Here is a 19,291-nt window from a genome sequence, read left to right on the forward strand (position 1 = left end):
CGTGGATGGGTCCCGAGAAGACGCGTGTCAGGGGCCACAGGCGCTTCTGGGCGACTCAGGAGGCCAGGAGTCACCGCTCTGGCTCTGGTCCGGGAGCCTCCTTTGGATAATCAAAATTTTTCTGCTGTGCTGTCTGCGCTTTCCCTCCTCTGAACTGGGAGCAGAGGAGGAGAAGGCACACTTGGCCATAGACATTCAGGATGGCTCTGGGACTGAACGGTAAAAGAAAGAGACATTTTGAGTTTAGCAGAACCTATGTGAAAATAAAGGCACAGCAACCCATGATCATATACTACAGCTTTCTATCCTTACACTGGAAAGACTCCTTCCCCCTTTCCTACTCTGCTGGAGCAGTAAGAAGCACCAGTCTCCCTGAGCAGATAGTGCTTCCTATTTCTAACTGTAGCACTGCTGTTGCTGAATTAGCTCCAGGTCTCTGCTTCGATACTATGTTGTGAGAAGAGCCCAACTAGACTGGGTACCCCAGTTACACCCGCGGTGGTATAACTCCCGGTCCACTGTACAGCCCTTCCCACAACACACTGTGTCGTTTCATTACCTGTTTCCCACTAGGATTTGAGCTCTGGGAGAAGGCAGCATCTGTGTCTTGCTCACAGAAGAGTCCTTAATCCCTAGCAAAGGGCCGGACCCTGGGAGGCACGTGTTGGATGCGTAAACAAGTAAGTGGATGAGCCGCTGATGGAATAAATACAACTGAGACAAAGCCTTGTAACTCTGAAAGCCAGTGACCCGCACTGGTGCTTTAAGACATCACCCTGATTAAGGGGAAGTCATCTGAAAACAAGATGAGGGCTGTTCTGCAGTCTGAAAGGGCATTTTTTTTTTTTCAGATGTTGAGAGTGCATTGAGAGGAACGAACTCTCTATCTGTAGGATCTACTACAGCAGATCACGCTGCTCCTTTGTTTAAAACCTTCCAAATACTCCCTGTTTTACAGAGAATAAAATCCAAAGTCCTCGCTGAGGCTGCCGCTCTCCCTGCTCCCTCTCACCTCTTTCTTTCCTGCCGCTCTCCCCCTCCCCCCCCCCCTTCAGAAACACCGGCTTGGCCTTGTTGCTGTTCCCTCAACCACCCAAGTTCACTCCCACCTGAGGATCTTCCTAATGTGGCTCCCTCTGCCTGAAACTCTTAGGGGAGAAGGGAAAGGGAGAATGTTAATTATCTGTCCTGGAATTTGGGTCGGCAGCGAAAAGAGGGCTCTGATAAGAGCAGAAAGCAATTACACCACGTCATGCGTGGCTATTCCCACAGGTGAAGTATAAACACGATCAGTCCACTGTCATAGGTCTTAGCTTTGGGGACAGAAAGCAGGAAAGAAAACACACACACACACACAGATCAGTCCTGACACCAATCTGAGAAAGGGGAATTGGCTATCACTGGATATCAGGGATTCAGCGTATTAGTTGGTCAAGAAATAAAGGTCTTTTGGTGGTTTCTCTCCTTATTTATTCCTAGTCTACATCAGGACAAAAGTTAAAAGAGGAGAAAGAGCAAATGCTATCTCCCTACACCACCTCTGACTGCCACACTGATGACAGAAAACCCAAACTGAGGCTCCACTGGAAGGGTAGCTGTGAGCCTTGGGAAAAGGCATCTCTGCATCTCAAAAAGCAGGTGTTTCATAGATGAGGCAAAACCTGAGAACAGATATCAGCTATCTGCACTTAAGACTCACTAATAATCCACTGTCTGCAGTCAAACTTTGCATTATTCTATGTGCCCAGTGGGAGAAAAATCTCACCATCATCATTGCTACTGTGACATTTAGAACTATATTAACTGAATCTTACCATGTGTCAGACACTGTTCTTAAGAGCTTTATCTGTATTAACTTATTAATTTTTCATATACATATGAGGTGGTTACCAGTACTGATTCCATTTTCAAGGTGACAGAAGTCTAGAAAGGTTAAGTGACTCGCCCAAGGTTACACAGCTGGTAAATAGCACAGGTGTGACTTCAAAGCCCAAGCCATTAACCACCATGCCATCCAGCCTCCTAGTATAACCATGCCAACTTCACTCTAGCAGCCCATCAACTCAAAATATTGAGTCAAATTGACAAGCAAAGAAAAGCCTAGCAAAGAAAGCAAAAGACCACAGAATTCAATAAAGCCCCAGGTAGAAGACACTGTTAAGTCTGGCTCAACCTTGGATGAGCCCCTCTTTTCTGATTTACATCCTGCGTTTCCCCTAAACATATCTCTTCAAATCATGAAGCGAGTTCCCTAGCAAAACATAAAGCACCAGACCTAGTTGTAAAGCACCCTTTATCTGGTCCAGGCCCGACTTCCGCTCTGCTTCATTGCGGAAGCGTCTTCGGATAGTAGGAAAAACCTTGGTCTCCCACGCTTTCACCAGCAGGGCGTAGTGGTCCTCCTGGAAGGAGAAGGCAAATGTGAACAGGGAAGGGATGCCTTATGCGAGAATCAGTCCTTCCCGACTTACAGCTCTCACCCCTGAGGTCTTCGCCCCCCTCAAATACCAGTGACAGAAACACACCATGAGGACCACCAAACTACATCCTCAGAAGTCAGGGGAGGCAGCAGCTGGCCTGGGGCAGGCTCTGCCTTTCCCGCTAAAGCCATACGAACACCTCACATGATCCCCAACTTTACTGCCGAATTACTATCAGAGCACTTTACGTCTCCAACATCCAGATCGCTACTGGGCAGTGGGACCAAACCGATGCGGCTATTGGATACATGGTTTAGAAAAAATAAATAGCCCAGAGTCCCTGTTCAGACACAAGGGTGTAACAGAAAGCACAACAACCCCAGCCTTGCAAGCTCACGTCAAAGCAGCCCCAGTGGCTTGTCCTGGCCACCAGGGAGCTAAGCAAGCGCCGTGGGGCTCGCACCTGCGGGATGTCGTCGTCGTCGTCGTCATCACTCTCGTCATCTGCGATGGGGGGCGGGTGGGGGTCTGGGCCGGAGGTGATGAGATTCTCATAGCTGAGCTCTACTTTATAATGACAGGAAGTGTCGCTGTCATATTCTGTAACAAAGCACAACGACGGTGAATTATAAGCGAGAGCACCTCAACGTCCTACCCTTGGACAGACCAGATTCTCTTAATCTGCATGATAGAAAGGCTTCGTTCTCAGAGAAGTTCTAAAGCGCAGAATCAAGGAACAGCTAATCACCTATCAGTTGCTTGAATCCTAACATAGTTTTTATGGGCATAATTCATTCAGCTCAGAGAAGACTCTGAAAGGTTCTTCTTTGTGATAGAAAGTTAAACAGATTCTTAAAACAATTTTCAAACCAGTATCTCAAAGGCCATATATGGCTGCAGGCATTTCATTTCAGGGAGCTCACTTTTATTCAACCTTATTATGAAATTTTTCAAATAATCAGGAATGTTTTTTAGTGCACACCTATACACCCACCACCTAGATTCCACAGTTAATGTTTTATTATTCTTCGATGGCTTCGGTTTTTTAAAAGTTTAAAAAATGCCTGACATATAAAATTAGGAGATTTTATATAAAATTCTGGAGTTCTTAGCTGTCTTATAAAAGTAGACAATCTTTCAGACTTGCATTTCCATGTGGCAATATTCTGCTGGCCTTGAGCAGTGGGCAGGCTTCTTGTATTCAGGGGATGCACTTTCTAGCCTGCCACGCTTCCTCCTGCTCCCCGCTTTGTTTCACCAGGCCTGCTACCCCATTACCAATGGGCACTGGAGTGTATCCAAGTTAAATGGATTTATGGAATTAACAGCATTCACAGTCTCAGGAAGCAAGGGGGCCCCGGGAGAAGCTGGCTTACGCTGCTGAGCAGTGGCCACGGCGGCAATCCGGCACGGTGGCCCGTGCGTGCCCGGGTCTGACGCAATACTGGTGCCAGCATCGTTGTCACTGTCGGATGCCATGGCAAAGGGCAGCGCCTCGAAGTTAGCGCTGATCTCCTCTGCCAGGTCGGTGCACTGGTCAGCGGCGTTGCGGTGGGCCTGCCCTTCAGCATAGGCAAATGGGCGGGAGCCAAAGTTAGCTCGAGTCTTGGTGTTCTGGAAAGGAGACCAAAGGAAGGATGTGAAAGCACTTAGGCAGGTTTATTTATGTGTTCATTTTTAACACCTCAAGGTGAACTTCACTCACTGCCCCCAGCTGTGGAGAGTCTGGGAACCCAGGCAGAGGGGCTGGTGCACCCGTGGACCCTGCCGCTTCAAGCTCTGCACAGCCCGCCTGGCCCGCCCTGCGCCTTGCCTCTCACTCACGCTTGCTGCTACTCACACAGTCACCTTTCTTGTCTCCAACACTGTTCCTTTCTACCTGATGCCACTGCTCATGCGGCTTCCTTCACCTGGAATGTTCTTTCCTCCAGTTTCGTCCATTTAAACTGGTTAATATTCCAGACCCGGCTCAAACATCACTTTGTCAGGGTAATGGGGATGTGATCAGATTTGCTTGGGACTTGCTCCCATAAAGTCTACGATTTTCAGTTCCACTGTGATGCTTAATTTTATGTGTCAGCTTGACTGGCCACGGGCGCCAGATTAAACATTGTTATTGCTGGGTGTGTCTGTGAGGTCAGCATTTGAATCGGTGGACACAGTAGGTGGGCACCCCCCATATAAGCTGGGCACCGTCCAACCCGTTGAGGGTCTGAATAAAACAATAGCGGAGGGAGTAGGAATCCCACCCTTTTACCCTGCATCCCTGCTTGAGCTAGGATATCTCATCCCATCTGCTCTTGCCCTTGGACTTAGACTGAATCACACCACTGGCTCTCCTGGGTCTCTGGCTTATAAACAGCAGGTCATGAGACTTAGTCTCCATAATAACAGGCGCCAATTCCTCAAAATAAATCTCCCCTCCCACCTCTGTCTACACACACACACACACACACACACACACACACACAGAGTATACATTTCCTATTGGTTCTGTTTCTCTGGAGAACCTTGACTAATCTACATAGTGTTTCTTAGTTTGTGATTATATACATACACATATGTATTTGCGTGAATGTTTGACTAACGTCTGACTTCTCCAACTGATTTTAACTGCATGAAGACAGCATATCTGTTTTGCTCGCTGTCATTTTATGTCTGGGGCTTAGCATAGTACTTGGTATATAGTAGATGCTCAATGCATATTTGTTGAATGAGTGAATAGAACAGACTGAGAATGCTGCCTTAAATTATTGACATCTTTAATTAATTCACTGAACAAAGTGAGAAAAGATGCTATCAGAGACATGCTATAGGGCCAGATGCTACAAGATCTTCTAAGTCATTATAAAGACTTGGGCTTTTACAACACGAGACATGGGAAACCACTGACTTGTTCAGAGTACAGGAGTGACATGATCTAATCAATATTTTTAAGGGATCACTGTGGCTGCTGTATTGAAAAGATGTGTAAAAGGGCAAGAACTCAGGGGCTAGGAGGGGAGGGAGATAGAGGAATACTGTAATATGCTACCCAGGAGATAAGGGTGGCTGGGCCACCAATTAAGTGGTCAGATTCTGGATACATTTTGAAGGTAGAGTCAACAAGGTTTGCTGACAGATTGGCTGTGGAGCAGGAGGAAAAGGAGGAGTCAAGAAGGAGGCCAAGGTTTTTGGCCTTAGCAGCTGGAAGGATGGAACTGTCATTTCCCGAGACAAGGAAGGCTAGAGAAGAAGCAGGTTGGGGTATGGGACAGAGCTAGGCTAAGTTTTAGACGTGTTAACTTTGACACACCAATGAACATCTATTTCTAGATGCTGCCTAGGCTGCTGAATATTTGTGTCTGGAATTTAGGGAGAGATCTGGGCTGGAGATAAGGATTTGGGAGCTACCAGTGTGTAGTAAGTAGTAATGTTCTGCAGAACATTAGCTGTTAATAGGTGCACCTTTAAAAACAGAAGAGTTCCATGATTAAGTATATGTGTAAGGATGCTGGCTTAAATAAAGTTGAAGTTTTGAATCTTTACTAAAGGATTCCTCTGAGCTTCTGACATACCAAAGCAACCCAAGGTCACGTTTGAAAGTTATTTAACCACAGACTCATTTTACTGCCACTGGAATGAACAGCAGTGTCCCTTGCACTGCTGTTTAGGAAAGATGGCCAAAAGGAGGTCAAAGCTGCTAAGCACACAGGTTCAACGCAAAGGAAGGACCCACTGCTCCAGGTTTGTTTGCGGTTCCTTCAGTTATCGGGTACCACATGTTATGTCAACAAGGCCACGTCTGGTATCTTTAAGTTTTCCGTTGCTGATGGAACAAATTACTGAGGAGAATTTGGTTTCCTTTCCCAACAAGATAACCTGCCTTTTTCTGAATGTGAACCACAGGCCACATCCCACCGGAGACGTCTTCGAGATATGGTGAGAGGCGCTGCCCACAGTATGTGAAGTACACTCGGCCCTTGGCTGGCTGCCCTGGAGGAGGAGGGGTCCCCTCGGTTCTCTCCCAGCCAATTCCTGCCACGTCACCTAGGGCAAAGAACAGGAAGGAAACAACACTTTTTTTCCTTTTATTGACTATTAATTAAACTTTCAATTTGCAACTGGCATGAGGCTACTTATCACTGACTATCCTGGTTTTTATTCATGCTATCAGTTACACCTGAAAAAGATATATATAAAATAATACAATAGAAAGAAACAATTTTAAAGTCAAAAACTGTTTAGAAAAACAAGAATAGTTAGTGTCTGAGCTAAGCTGGTTACCACAATTACACATTAAATCTAGCTTTTATTTTGCAGGCAGCCAAGACAAAAAGGGGAAACACGGGGTATGATTTTTTAATAGAGGAATACAGGTTTTTCTCTTTTGACATGTACAAGATTACTTATGCATAAAGGTAATATTTTCTCAGTAATTCTGCAGAAGATATAGAAAGGATCTAAAAAAGCATAATTTAAAACTCAACCTACAATGTAAGCTAAACATACACTGTTAAATCACATTATGTCCCCTTACTTACATGTATTAAATACATGTAAGTAAATACACGTAAGGCATTTTTGCAGGAAGCAAAGATAATACAAGCCAAGCTGCTTTCTGATGAGGTGCCTAGACACTGGGATAGAACTTAGAGAACCAAGGAGACCATGTCCACCACATCAGCACTACTACAGGCTGTCTCAGGCAAGCTGCTAGCACATGTAGCTTTATAATTAACCTGTTGTTGTAAATTCTCCAATAAGTGCATGAAGTTCTATAATTCTGTTTTTGATTAGTCTCATATGATTCTGAAACCACTAGGCTGGGCTTCCCAATGGCTGGGGACTTGTCACTGTTCACCAAAGCACCCGCAGGGCCTACAAGAGGGCCCTGCATGTAGGAGATGCTCACACAGTATCTGTTGATCAACGGACACTGAAAGTGTTGGTACAGAGGTTGGAATCCTGTTGTAAAAAGTGGCTTCTTGATTCCTATTCCCACACAGACACATTTCTCTAAGAAAAGGGCAGCATGTTTGCTTGAGGTCTGGTCCAAAATTTTCTCAAAAACTAAAGCATGATCAAACTAAAGTTAACAAAGAAATAGAACCCCGACTATGGATCTCTGGCTCTCTCTACTCCCCCTCCCTTTGTGCTTCAAGCGCTTAAGTCCTCAGCTGAGATTACAGAGTTCTGCTCCATAAAGTAAGAGAGAAACAACTTTCCAGGAAGCAATTTCCAAGGCATAACTTGACCGTAACTGAAAATACCATGCTCACTGGAAAAGTGCAATTTAATAAGCAGCTCCCTCAAGGATAAATGGTGACAAAATTACCCCCAGACAGCTACAAGAAGTTATCTATTAGGTTCAGTGACTCAGTAACCCCTATCTAAGCATCCCAGATCACCTATTATATTAAATAATTTCAGTTTTATCAGAGAGGATGCTAAGATGTACTGTCTGAAAATAAGCAGCCAACATGTTCGGCTGCTTCTAATGTCAAGAGGACAATGCCTATATTTTGCTAGTTCTGGAGCAGGGAGGACTGATCCCAATTCATCTACTATTACAGATGAAGTTAGTCATATGGAGGCTTAAAAAGAAGAGGAGGAAAGATTTCCTTTTTCTTGAATTGACTGAACATGACTGAAACATCTGGGCAGAAGATTTGTTGAAGTTGGACCAGATTCTTAGGCTATCGGCTACCGAGAGCGAAGTCTACAGCATGTATCTTCTCTACTGATAATATATTTCCTGAGCGCCTCAAGGCATCTGGTACAGGGTTTTTTGTTTGTTTGCTCGTTCGTGATTTTGATGCTGTTCATCGATGATGAGAGACCAAATTTCAGAGAAAAGCAAAACCTCAGATTTTTCTAATGATGGAGGAATGAAAGTCAATATGACTCCTAAGTTACCAAATGGAGGCTTTAATGATTGCAGTGCCTCATGAACGGAGAGGTTTGGTATAAATGACAAGTATTTCATTTTCAATGGAAGACAGTGTCCATTTCCAATGGCTGAGTTTCATTAATTTTAACCTGTTTTGACCCAAACCTGGGAACAACAGAAATACACAGAGTAAAAAAATAAAAATAAAAAAACAAAAAAAAACCCCTTCCATCACACTCACCAGGAGAGAGAGTCACGTCTAAGCGAACACTCTTCCACTGTAATAAACTGGAGCCATTGTAGTGCACGGCTCGGCCATTGCTGTTAAAAAAACCAAAGAGAAGTCAAACACAGAGAAAGGTAAGTAGTGAATGGGTGGAGGGGTTTCAGTAGCATGAGCGACATCAGGAGAGAAATCCTATGCGCTTTTCTCATTTACTAAACATGAGTACATTTCCAGCTGTTATTTTCTACATTTTTTAGGGTAGAGATTATAATGATATTACTTTAGTATTAAAACATCCATATCCACTACTATTTTTTTTTTAATAACAGCATTAGTAGCCACTTACTTATGGAAAAGACAAGTGCCCACTGGATTAGTCCAAGCCCCATCTCTTTTCTCTGCTTCTGTAGCAAAGCCAAAGGAAACGATTGGTCCAGTGTCATCATCAGTATCTCCATAGGAAACAACTTCAATTTCCCAGTAGAAAGACGGGGCCTGAAGAAACACCAGAGTGGGCAGAAGATCAGAGGGCTCGCCGTGGGCCCTTGAACTTCCTCTTTCTCTCACATTTGAAGGAAAGAGGCAGAAGACAGTGTGTCATGTGATTTCTCACCTGAACGGGCAGTGGTGAGGTGGCATAGATAAATGTGCCGCGGGGCAGACCGCCCCCAGCGCTGGGGTCAGCCAGGAAGGTGACGGAAGTGAGGTGCGATGAGAACATGCAGGCTCGGACAGGTGGAAACACTCGCGAGGGGCTCCATGTAATCTCTTTGGGCTGCGTTGGGGAAAGACACCCTCATTCAATAGAATTGCAAACACAAAATGGAGATGTTGAGATTAAGTGACATTTCTTCTTTCACAGATTTTTTTTTTATTTTATAAAGGCTGGTCACTTTATTATTTTTTTAACTTAGTTATTTTATTTATTGGCTGAGTTGGGTCTTCGCTGCTGCTGCGTGGGCTTTCTCTAGTTGTGACGAGTGGGGGCTACTCTTCGTTGCGGTGCATGGGCTTCTCATTGTGATGGCTTCTCTTGTTGTGGAGCACAGGCTCTAGGTGCACGGGCTTCAGTAGTTGTGGCATGTGGGCTCAATAGTTGTGGCTCGTGGGCTCTAGAGCACAGGATCAGTAGTTGTGGCACATGGGCTTAGTTGCTCCACAGCATGTGGGATCTTCCCAGACCAGGGCTTGAACCCGTGTCTCCTGCACTGGCAGGTAGATTCTTAACCACTGCACCACCAGGGAAGCCCTTTCACGGGTTTTTAACTTTCTTATTTTTAAATAATTTCAAAGCCACAAAAAATTGCAAGGATACAGCAATTTTTGTATATTCTTACCTAGATGCACTGATTTTTTGAGATAAAATTCACATAATGTACAATTCACCCATTTAAAGTGTATAATTCAATGGTTTTTAGTATATTCACAGAGCTGTACAACCATCACCACAATCTAATTTTAGAAATTTTTGTCCCCCTTGAAAGAAACTGTACCCATCAGAAGTCAATTCCCATCCCTCTCTCCTGCCAGTCCCTGGCAGCTACCTATCTGTTTTCTGTCCCTATGGATTTACCTCTTCAGTACATTAAAAGAAATGGAATCATACAATATGTGGTCTTTTGTGACTGGGTTCTTTCATTTAGCATAATTCAAGGTTTCTCCATACTTAGCATGTATTACCACTTCATTACTTTTTAAGGCTGAATAATATCCCATTGTATGAATATACCCATTTCATGCATTCATTCATCAGTTGATGGACATTTAGGTTGTTTCTACTTTTTGGCTATTATGAATAATGTTGCTAAGAATATTCACAGATTTGCCAGTAATGAACATTTTTGCCTCTTTTGTTTCCCTAGTGAAAACTTGTTTTTTTCCCTGTGAGTCTGCTTTTCCTTTCATTTTATTCACTAGTTTGTTGTATTTTTTTTAGATTCCACATAAAAGTGATATCATACAGTATCGTCTTTCTCTGCGTCACTTCTGCTTTTTAGTTATTCTATGCATACGTATTATGAGATGAACTATAGATCTAAAATTGTGAAAGAGTTTTCTTTGTCTGTTATTGATAACATAGAAATTATTTCAAAATTAATGAGTTCTGCTCCTCTGCTATAATCTTTCAATATTCAGAATGACAAATCAATGTGCTCTGACATTCAAAGATGAGAGCATGTCACTGCAGCGTGTACACCTCCAAATGGCTTCGCAAACACTGATTCTAAAGGTCATTAACATGCTGCTTGGCATTCTGTACTTCTTTAAGGCCGCGTACTGCAGACACCCAGCAGGTGTGGGACACCGCAGAGGGCTCACCTGTCTCCGGTCGGCCTGCAGCGGAGGTGGCGGGGGCCGAGCACAGTCCCGGTAGAGCATCCTTAGCCGTTCACACTGGACTTCCACAACCGCCAATCGCTCTCCTGGAGGGGGAGACGCTGAATACGTGAAAATAAGTCCTACAACTCCCGAGAGGGCTCCAACTCTTTTGGAGTAGGGCCAGAGCAATAAAATGCTTCCAGAGATTATTCAAATTCTTACAAGAGAGCAAATACCCTGAGCCATCTTTGTCTACTACGGGTAGCTCAGCAGCAGAGCAATGTGGTCAAGCGCATGGGCTCTGGCATTGGGCTGCCTGGATTCAGAATCTGGTTCCATGACTTGATATTTACCATCTCACTTCCAATATGGGGGTAATGATAGTAGCTGTGCCTTACAGGGTGGTTGTGAAGATGAGATAAAATAACATAGGTAGAGCCTTTAGCCAAGTCCCTGGCACAGGGCAAACACTCAATAAATGAAAGCTATTATTATCGTCTACTAAATGAAAACTATTATTCTTATCATCTAAATTGATTTTTTTAAAAGTCTTTGACCTGCTGAATATCTCCTATGAGCAAGGCACAGTGCTAGATGTTGGAAAATACAGCGTTAATACTAGCTGAAGCGCCCAATCTGGGAGCGATAAGACATGTATATGAACACACACATAGAATAAAGAACACAGTGCAAGGCTGGAATGTGCTATTATGTGACATAAGGCACAAACACAGGCACAGATGAGTGACTGCATTCCAGGATCTAGAAAGGCTTAATGGACACAGCATTAAACTAGATCTCAGAGAAGGCAGGATTTCAATAGCAGAGAAGGAAGGGAATTTTGGATGGCTTGGCACTATGAGACTAGTTTAGAATAGTCAAGATTTAGATGTCCCAGAAGTACCTCACATGACACAGAAAAATTCAAAATGGATCAAAGACCTAAAAAAACTATAGCTAAAACTAAAACTCCTAGAAGAAAATACTGGTATAAATATTCATGACTTCAGATTAGGCAACGATTTCTGAGATAGGACACCAAAAGCACAAGCAATGAAAGAAAATTTGATAAACTGGATTCATGAAAATTAAAAATCTTTGTGCTTCAAAAGACACTTGAGAAAGTGAGAAGATAACCCACAGAATGGGAGGGAGTACTTACAAATCATATCTGATCAGGGACAAGTATATCTAGACTAGATGAAGAACTGTTACAATGCAACAATAAAAAGACAAATAACCTAATTATAAACAGGCAGGAAATTTGAAGAGACATTTCTCCAAAGAAGATATACAAATGGTCAATAAATATGTGAAAAGATGCTCAACATTATTAGTCATTAGGAAAACGCAAATGAGATACCATTTTGATAGTTATAATCAAAAAGACAATACCAGTGCTGGCTAGAGTATGGAGGAATTGGGACCCTCATATGTTGCTGGTGGGAACGTAAGAGGATGTACCACTTTCGAAAATGGGCCCTCAAAAAAGGAAGCAGTTCCTCAAGTTAAAACACAGAATTGCTATAAGACCCAGCAATTCCACTCCTATGTATATGCCACAGAATTGAAAACATGTTCATATACACGAAACCTTATATATGAATGTTTATAGCAGCATTATTCATAATAGCCAAAAATTAGACACAAGTATTCATAAATTAATCAATGGATAAACAAAACGGTCCATCCATATGATGGAAAGGTATTCAGCCGTGAAAAGTGATGAACTACTTGATACCTGCTACAATATGGCCAAACCTTGAAAACATCAGGCTATGTGAAAGGAACCAGACACAAAAGGCCACACACTGTATGACTCCATTTAAATGAAATGCCCAGAACAGGCAAATCCATAGGCAGAAAGTAGACTGACAGCTGCCAGGAGCTGAGGGAAGAGGGTGAGGATAACGAATATGAAGGGTTTTCCTTTTGTGTGTGTGTGTGGGGGGGGGCTATAAAGGTTCTGGAATTAGCGGTGATGGTTGCACAACTGAAAAAAACCTGAACAAACTTTTTGGCCAACCCAATATTGAAACCCACTGAATTGTACACTTTAAAATGGTAAATCATGTGGTATCTGAATTATATTTCAACTTAAAAAGATGTCTTAGGAGGAAGAGAACGAAGTCTAATAAAAGTAAACCACAGAATATGTTTAGGATACTAACAAGAAAGATTTATTGACTTATACCTGGTACCTACAGACACTTAGACACCTAATACAGTCCAGTGATTTGGATTAGACAGCGATAGGTAGATGAGGCGAAGATAAAACAGTCAAAGTGGAGCTAAGTCAAAGTGGAGCCAGGAGTGAGGCCGGGCCATGACGCATGTGTCTAGTGTCCTTTATTTACACCTGGGAGTCGGGGACACAAGTCCAGAGCTGTGCTTCCCAACAGACAAGCCAAAGAGGGAAACTATTCAGTTACAAGGTTTGTGGAGTCCATTACATAAATGTAAACTGACTAGTCACAAAGAGCCCAATTATTTTTAATAAACATTTTCCAATTATTTTCGTGAAAATGACTTACAAATTATTCTGAGAGACCTTATACACAGCATGCTGGATGACACAATGAACACATCTGCAGCAATGTCCTTACTATCAACAAGTAACAAGTGTCATGGAGATATTTCAATGCAGACAGGTGGAATCAGACCAAATAATAAGGGAAAAGAAATTCTTAGGAAGAAGGAAGGTGGGCGCGGAGGTAGTGGCGGGGGGGGGGGGGGTTGCTGTCTGGCAGAGTTGAGGCATATTTGCCACGAGGTAGGCTTAATGTAAGAGGAGATTTTACAGTATCTGGTGTGAGAATAAAAAGCTCCTATACTCCAAATTCAGGAAAGACTGATTGTACTTTAGCTATAGTAACAAGTACCTGCCAGACCCGGCTGTAAATTCATTCCAATCTATACATGACAACTTAACAGCAGTAACTACACTTAGGAAAGCTAGCCTCTCAGTGACAGCTCTACACCCCTGACAATCAAGGCACTCAAATCAGTGCTTCAGGAAGGTAACTGATGACAGTGTGAAAAGACAAAGTGCAAGAAGGAAAAGTTTGGAGAATAACAGACATCTAAACACTATATAAAAAGCACGCGACAGAGTGGAGGTGAACAGGAAAGGGATAAATTTCAGGAGCACTGCAAAGCAAGAATCAGATATGGCAACTGATTAGATGTGGAAGGACAGGGAGGAGGCGTCACATCTGACTCAGTGTCTGAGGGTCAATGACAGCCCGAGTATTACTTAGAATAGGGAATTCGGAAAGGAGAGTGGATTCCAGAGTAAATGATGACTTTGGTTTTAACTGTGGTATATTCATGAGGTGTGTGTGTGTGTGGTGGGGGTCCTTCTATGAAAAACAGCTGCCAGGCCTGCACCTCAAGAGAAGGACTGCCCACAGCAGAAGCCATGAAAGTACAAGGGAGGGCAGATACAGCAAAGAAGGTGGGTCAGGGCAAAACTCAGAGCAGTTTCTTCATGTGTGGGGTGAGGGCCACTTGTGTCACAACTGCCCAGGCCCACCCTTGACTCCTAACTTTGTGGTGGAGCTTGGAAAGCATTTTAAACTTGTCTCCCAGAGATTCTTATCTCAGACTTTCCAAGCGTGAGAACCTCTGACTCAGGGAATTGTGTACATTTAGGAAGGAGAGAGAAGAGGAAATCTGAGAGATTCTGGCTGCTGTAAGAGCATAAAAAAGGTTGAGAATTTTTTTGGTTTCTATATGTCTTTTCTTCAGTTTCACAATCTGTTTCCTATGCTGTCTCAGCCAAGGGATCCAGTTAACTCCTCAGGAATACTTCTTTCTTTCTTCTCTTTTTTTTTTTAATATTTATTTATTTGGCTGTGTCGGGTCTTGGTTGTAGCATGCGGGATCTTTAGTTGCGGTACATGGGATCTAGTTCCCTGACCAGGGATCAAACCCAGAGCCCCCTGAATTGGGAGCATGGAGCCTTAGCCATTGGACCACCAGGGAAGTCCCCAGGAATATTTCTTTATGAGAAAAAGCTCTGTAGCGCTATCTTCCTAGAGCAAATGGAATTAGGTACTCTTTTCCCTGGGTTAGAGAAGCTATAAAATTTAGCTATGAGTAAGTTAACATTACAATGGCCAGGCGTGTGGCTTAGTTCATCCCAGATGAAGTAAAATAATAAATGGAATTCAGTGAAAAAATTTTCATTTTAGAGAATCAATATATTATTGCCTACATATTTTATGATATTTTCATACATGAAATTTAAAAATCTTGATACATTAAAAAATAAAATTAAAGAACTCTTTCTCTTCTACCTACCACCTTGAATCTCATTTATTAAACAGCATTTCTTCTGAGCACAGGCTATGACTCCCTAGCAGGCTATAAAAGAATCCACCATTGTGTTGAAAAGTAATTCGGATATACGGTTTTGTTTTGTTTTGTTTTGTTTAAGTACAGGTAAATGACTCAGGAATCAGCAAACTTGGAGATCTACATTAAACCTCAGCACTCTTTCTGGTAATCTGATAAGTGAGTTATTAAGGACTGTTAAACTTGACACAGGACACTATTTTAGAATATAAATCACTGTGTATAAGCTCATAGTCTCCTCTTTTGTAGCAATGAATTAAGAACTTCCCACACGTTTCTTTCCAACTCTTTGTTACCACAGGGTTCTTTTCCACATAAAAAAATGGGCTAGGTGGGTTATTATTGAAACCATTTGCTCTAAATTATTACAATTCCTGGCTTGTACATTAAGTACCAAAGTTAATTTCACAGAATAAGACCCCTTTATTCTATAAAATGTATAAAAGATACTCAGAAAGAGTCCTACAGAAGAGTAAGTGATTCATTCAGCAAGTTATACGCTTGCTAAAATCAGTCAAATAAGTCTTAGGATACAACCTAAGCCAAGAAGATTGAAAAGCAGAGGCAGGGAGCTACCTACCACAAGTACAAAAGTAAATTATAAGCAAGTATTTAGTCACAGGTAATTTAGCCTGAGAAGCCGAGCAAACAAACTCCTTTTCTTTTGTTCTTTTTCTCTTTTCTTGGGGCCTCTCTGAGGTTTTTTAACGGTTGCTGGCTCCACACTGCTGTGCTTATTAAGGAAAGCAGATCTGAGAAGCAAAACAGATATAGAACGAAGACAAAGAATGAAAGCAAACCAACAGAAATCACTGCCACGTGAAAAAGGACAAAAATTTAAGAACAGAAAAGAGATTAAAGAGTTACTGACAAAAGCAAACAGCATGAGAGGCTGTAAATAACATAGATGACAAAAAGGACCAAAAAAAAAAAAAAAAGCATAAGACTAAAACCATTAAGGAAGGTAAAAATATCCACTTCTTGCTTATAGTTTATGAAAATGCTAGTACTAGAGCGTTGGAGAAGTGCCAATCTAACAGTGAACAATTACACTTACAGTCCAACTGTATCCTTGGGGATAAAGGGTAAATTTTCACTTAAAAACACCCAAGCCAACTATCAATTTACAGGAAATTCAAGGACAAAAGGACACATTAAATGACACCACAGGATATAACTGGAAAAATCCAGACTGTGGGAAACTCTCCAACAAATAAGTTGCCAGGGAAAAAAAAGATACGGAGGGGACTCTATATTTTAAAAGAGATTTAGAAGGCAGCAATGAATTATAATGGATGAACTTTACTTGGATCCTGATTCAAATAAACAAATGTAAGAACAAGAAATTACTTTATGAGAAAATTAGAAAGTTGAACACTGACTTGACATTTAATAATACTCAAGAATTATCGTAAAGTTTTTAGATGTAGATAATGACATTGTAGCTATTTTAAGAGTTCTTATTTTTGACACACATACTAAAATATTTATGGATAAAATAAAAGACTATCTAAAAATCTGCCTAAAAATAATCTAGGAGGGTGCAGCATAGATGAGACAGGATTGGTTATGAGTTGATAACTGTTGACATTAGACGATGGAAACATGAGGGTTCATTATACCAAAAAAGTCTATTTTTGTATTTGTTTGAACTTTTCCATAAACACACACAAGGACATGCAGAAACACACACACAAAGATGGATGTTAGTGCAAATTCTTGACTCTGAATTCAAATGTGGCCAATGCCAATAGTCAGAGAGTATCTGCAGCCCTAAGGACAGCTCATAAATAATTCTAGTGGAGAAATAAAGGCAACTAAATATGAATGGGGAAAAGAAAACACTGACACGGTGGTCATAAAGTTAAACTGAAAAATGCTGATTTCCCAGTTGGCATATACTGAAGGTTTTTATTTACACTTCTAGATCTGAAATGAAAGTAAACTGTGGTAAGTGCTGTGTTTAGAGCTCAGTTGTTGGATGTGCAAATGAAAACAGTTAACATTCCATTATCAAATCGTAAATATGCTGAGAAAACTCAACAGGATAGGGTAGAAAGGAAAGTAACAGGTACTTACCAGCACTGCATTCCTGGGCTACTAGGTTAAGAACTTCAACAGCTGCTGGACACTGCTGTATGAATTCTTCACAAAATAAGCTGTCTTCTAAAAGCTGGGCCATGACCAGGCATGCTCTTAATGTTAAAAGATTTACAATATTTCAGAGTCATCAATGGTCATTCTCTAAAAGGTCAACTGTGAAAAACATTTCAATCAATTTTATCCCCAATTTAAACAAGGTTCAAACTCCCCATTCCTCTTGCTTTTTTTTTTTCTGAGCTGGACTGGTTGGGAAATGTACAACTAACTTCTCTTTTCCCGCATAGTAAGTGCTGACACTGTGCGGACAATCAGGAAAGGGAAAAATGGCTGCCGTCTCCCTAAATGAAGACACCAAGTGCCAGGTGAGAAACCGGCACCATCTCTTAACAGCTTCTCCTAACCTGCGCTCCGTGGGAAATATTAACATTCTGGGAGCAAGAGAGGTCCAAATGCTCGGGAAACCTCTATGCTGATCTCTCTCACCTGATTCAAAACACATATTAGAACTTTCTGACAAGTTTCATTGTCAAAAGAAACTTATTGCTATTGTTTAATTGGAAATAAATGTATTTTCTTTCCAACTCCTACACTTGTGGGCATTCCCTAATTTTCTCCTCAGCCGTTTGGTACAGATAAGTACTAAAGTGGTCTGAATCACTTTAAAAAAGGCAAAATTGCAGAAGAAGTCCTGTGACAGAACAGAGTTCTTTTACCAAAGCAAATCAGTGGAGCCTTATGTATGCGCTCCATGTATCAATCATATTTTGATTATTTATTTTCTTAGGGAAACAGCTAAACTTTTTTTCGAAGTACAGAAATTGGGGAATGCAACAAAAACTGTAGTAGACATAGCACAAGGGGATGGTTTCTGTTACTCAGTTTGGTATGAAGTTCACACTGCAGACCCACTATGCCTGGCGTAGAGGGGCCCATGGAGGACCCCTGTCTCTGCCTGCACCACCTCAGCACATTAGGGGATCTTTGGAGGGTGCTCACCTTGTTCTTATTTCAGCCAGGAGCCGAACGACTGCCATCACAGGAGCTGACCCATCTCCTGTTGCAGGAAGTGAGGTATGAATAGAGAGACTTCCCTCCTGAGGAAGCAACATGGACTGGACTGCCTGTACTACCTTCTCAGTAATGGACAGTTTATGAAGAGGCAATGCCTGATGGCGGTGGGGGGGGAGCATGGCAAAAAGTTAAATTCAAGTAGTTAGTTTATAAGAAATGAGGGTGTTATTATCACCTGGAGTTAATTCTCAAAATTTCAGTTAAAAAAAAAATCAAATCATCATATAGAAAACTGCAAACTAGACCAAAACAATTAAATATACAATACACCGTGGAATATTCGTAATCAAAGAAATGAATTTTGTCATCTAGGTAAAAATTTTCACACAAATGTTACTATTAAATGATTATGCCCAATATGTAAATACACATCACAAGTAAAATTTAAGAAAACCAAATACTTGTGCTTCTGTACTGTGTCTGTGCATATAATTTACTACAGTATAGTTACCACCTGCAGTAACATTTTAAGATGTATTTAAAAATCACCTTACCTCTGATCTTGGAACACAAAGTCTAGACAATGGAATAGTCAGTGTGTCTGATGCTTGCGAAGTCTTTCTACAGTCTATGGGTGGGAATCTGACTGTAGCTATACCTTCCTGTTCGTTGATAGAAGCCACTGCTCCGATGCTTCCTGATATTCCTCTGCCTAAAACCTAGAGACACAGATGGATTAGCACTACCTACCAGCTCTGATGGTGTGAGCAATTATCTGATGCAACAACTGGGAAGGGTAAATTTACAGCTGGCATTACTGGCATTACAATAATAGTTTCTTATAATGCAGATACCAAGCCCTGAATGTGAGTTAAAATAATAGGTCCTAAAACCTTATATCAAGGTGATCACAATATGATATAAACTTATACGTTCAATTCTAAAATATTGCCAATACGAACATCACTGCAGGACACAAGT

At 41.8% G+C, this 19,291-nt stretch overlaps 1 protein-coding gene across 9 annotated transcripts in view; it reads right to left on the reverse strand.

Moving 5' to 3' along the window:
* The window catches only part of HECTD4 (HECT domain E3 ubiquitin protein ligase 4), a 183,147-nt gene that overhangs the window by 39,931 nt on the left and 123,925 nt on the right, over window positions 1-19,291 (reverse strand). For all 9 annotated transcript variants that reach the window (XR_009055223.1, XM_057747155.1, XM_057747153.1 and 6 more), the window contains exons 42-52: window positions 18,865-19,029; window positions 18,296-18,465; window positions 17,276-17,391; window positions 10,838-10,941; window positions 9,132-9,293; window positions 8,865-9,013; window positions 8,534-8,613; window positions 6,286-6,449; window positions 3,797-4,034; window positions 2,884-3,020; window positions 2,276-2,402 (exon numbers count right to left, since the gene is read on the reverse strand). Coding sequence is in view for 8 of the 9 variants with exons in the window: in XM_057747155.1 (XP_057603138.1) it covers window positions 2,276-2,402; window positions 2,884-3,020; window positions 3,797-4,034; window positions 6,286-6,449; window positions 8,534-8,613; window positions 8,865-9,013; window positions 9,132-9,293; window positions 10,838-10,941; window positions 17,276-17,391; window positions 18,296-18,465; window positions 18,865-19,029 (1,612 nt within the window). In the remaining variant the exon portion in view is untranslated. The remainder of the gene's footprint in view (window positions 1-2,275; window positions 2,403-2,883; window positions 3,021-3,796; window positions 4,035-6,285; window positions 6,450-8,533; window positions 8,614-8,864; window positions 9,014-9,131; window positions 9,294-10,837; window positions 10,942-17,275; window positions 17,392-18,295; window positions 18,466-18,864; window positions 19,030-19,291) is intronic.

This window comes from Hippopotamus amphibius, chromosome 8 (assembly GCF_030028045.1).
Source record: "Hippopotamus amphibius kiboko isolate mHipAmp2 chromosome 8, mHipAmp2.hap2, whole genome shotgun sequence".
Lineage (NCBI taxonomy): Eukaryota > Metazoa > Chordata > Mammalia > Artiodactyla > Hippopotamidae > Hippopotamus > Hippopotamus amphibius.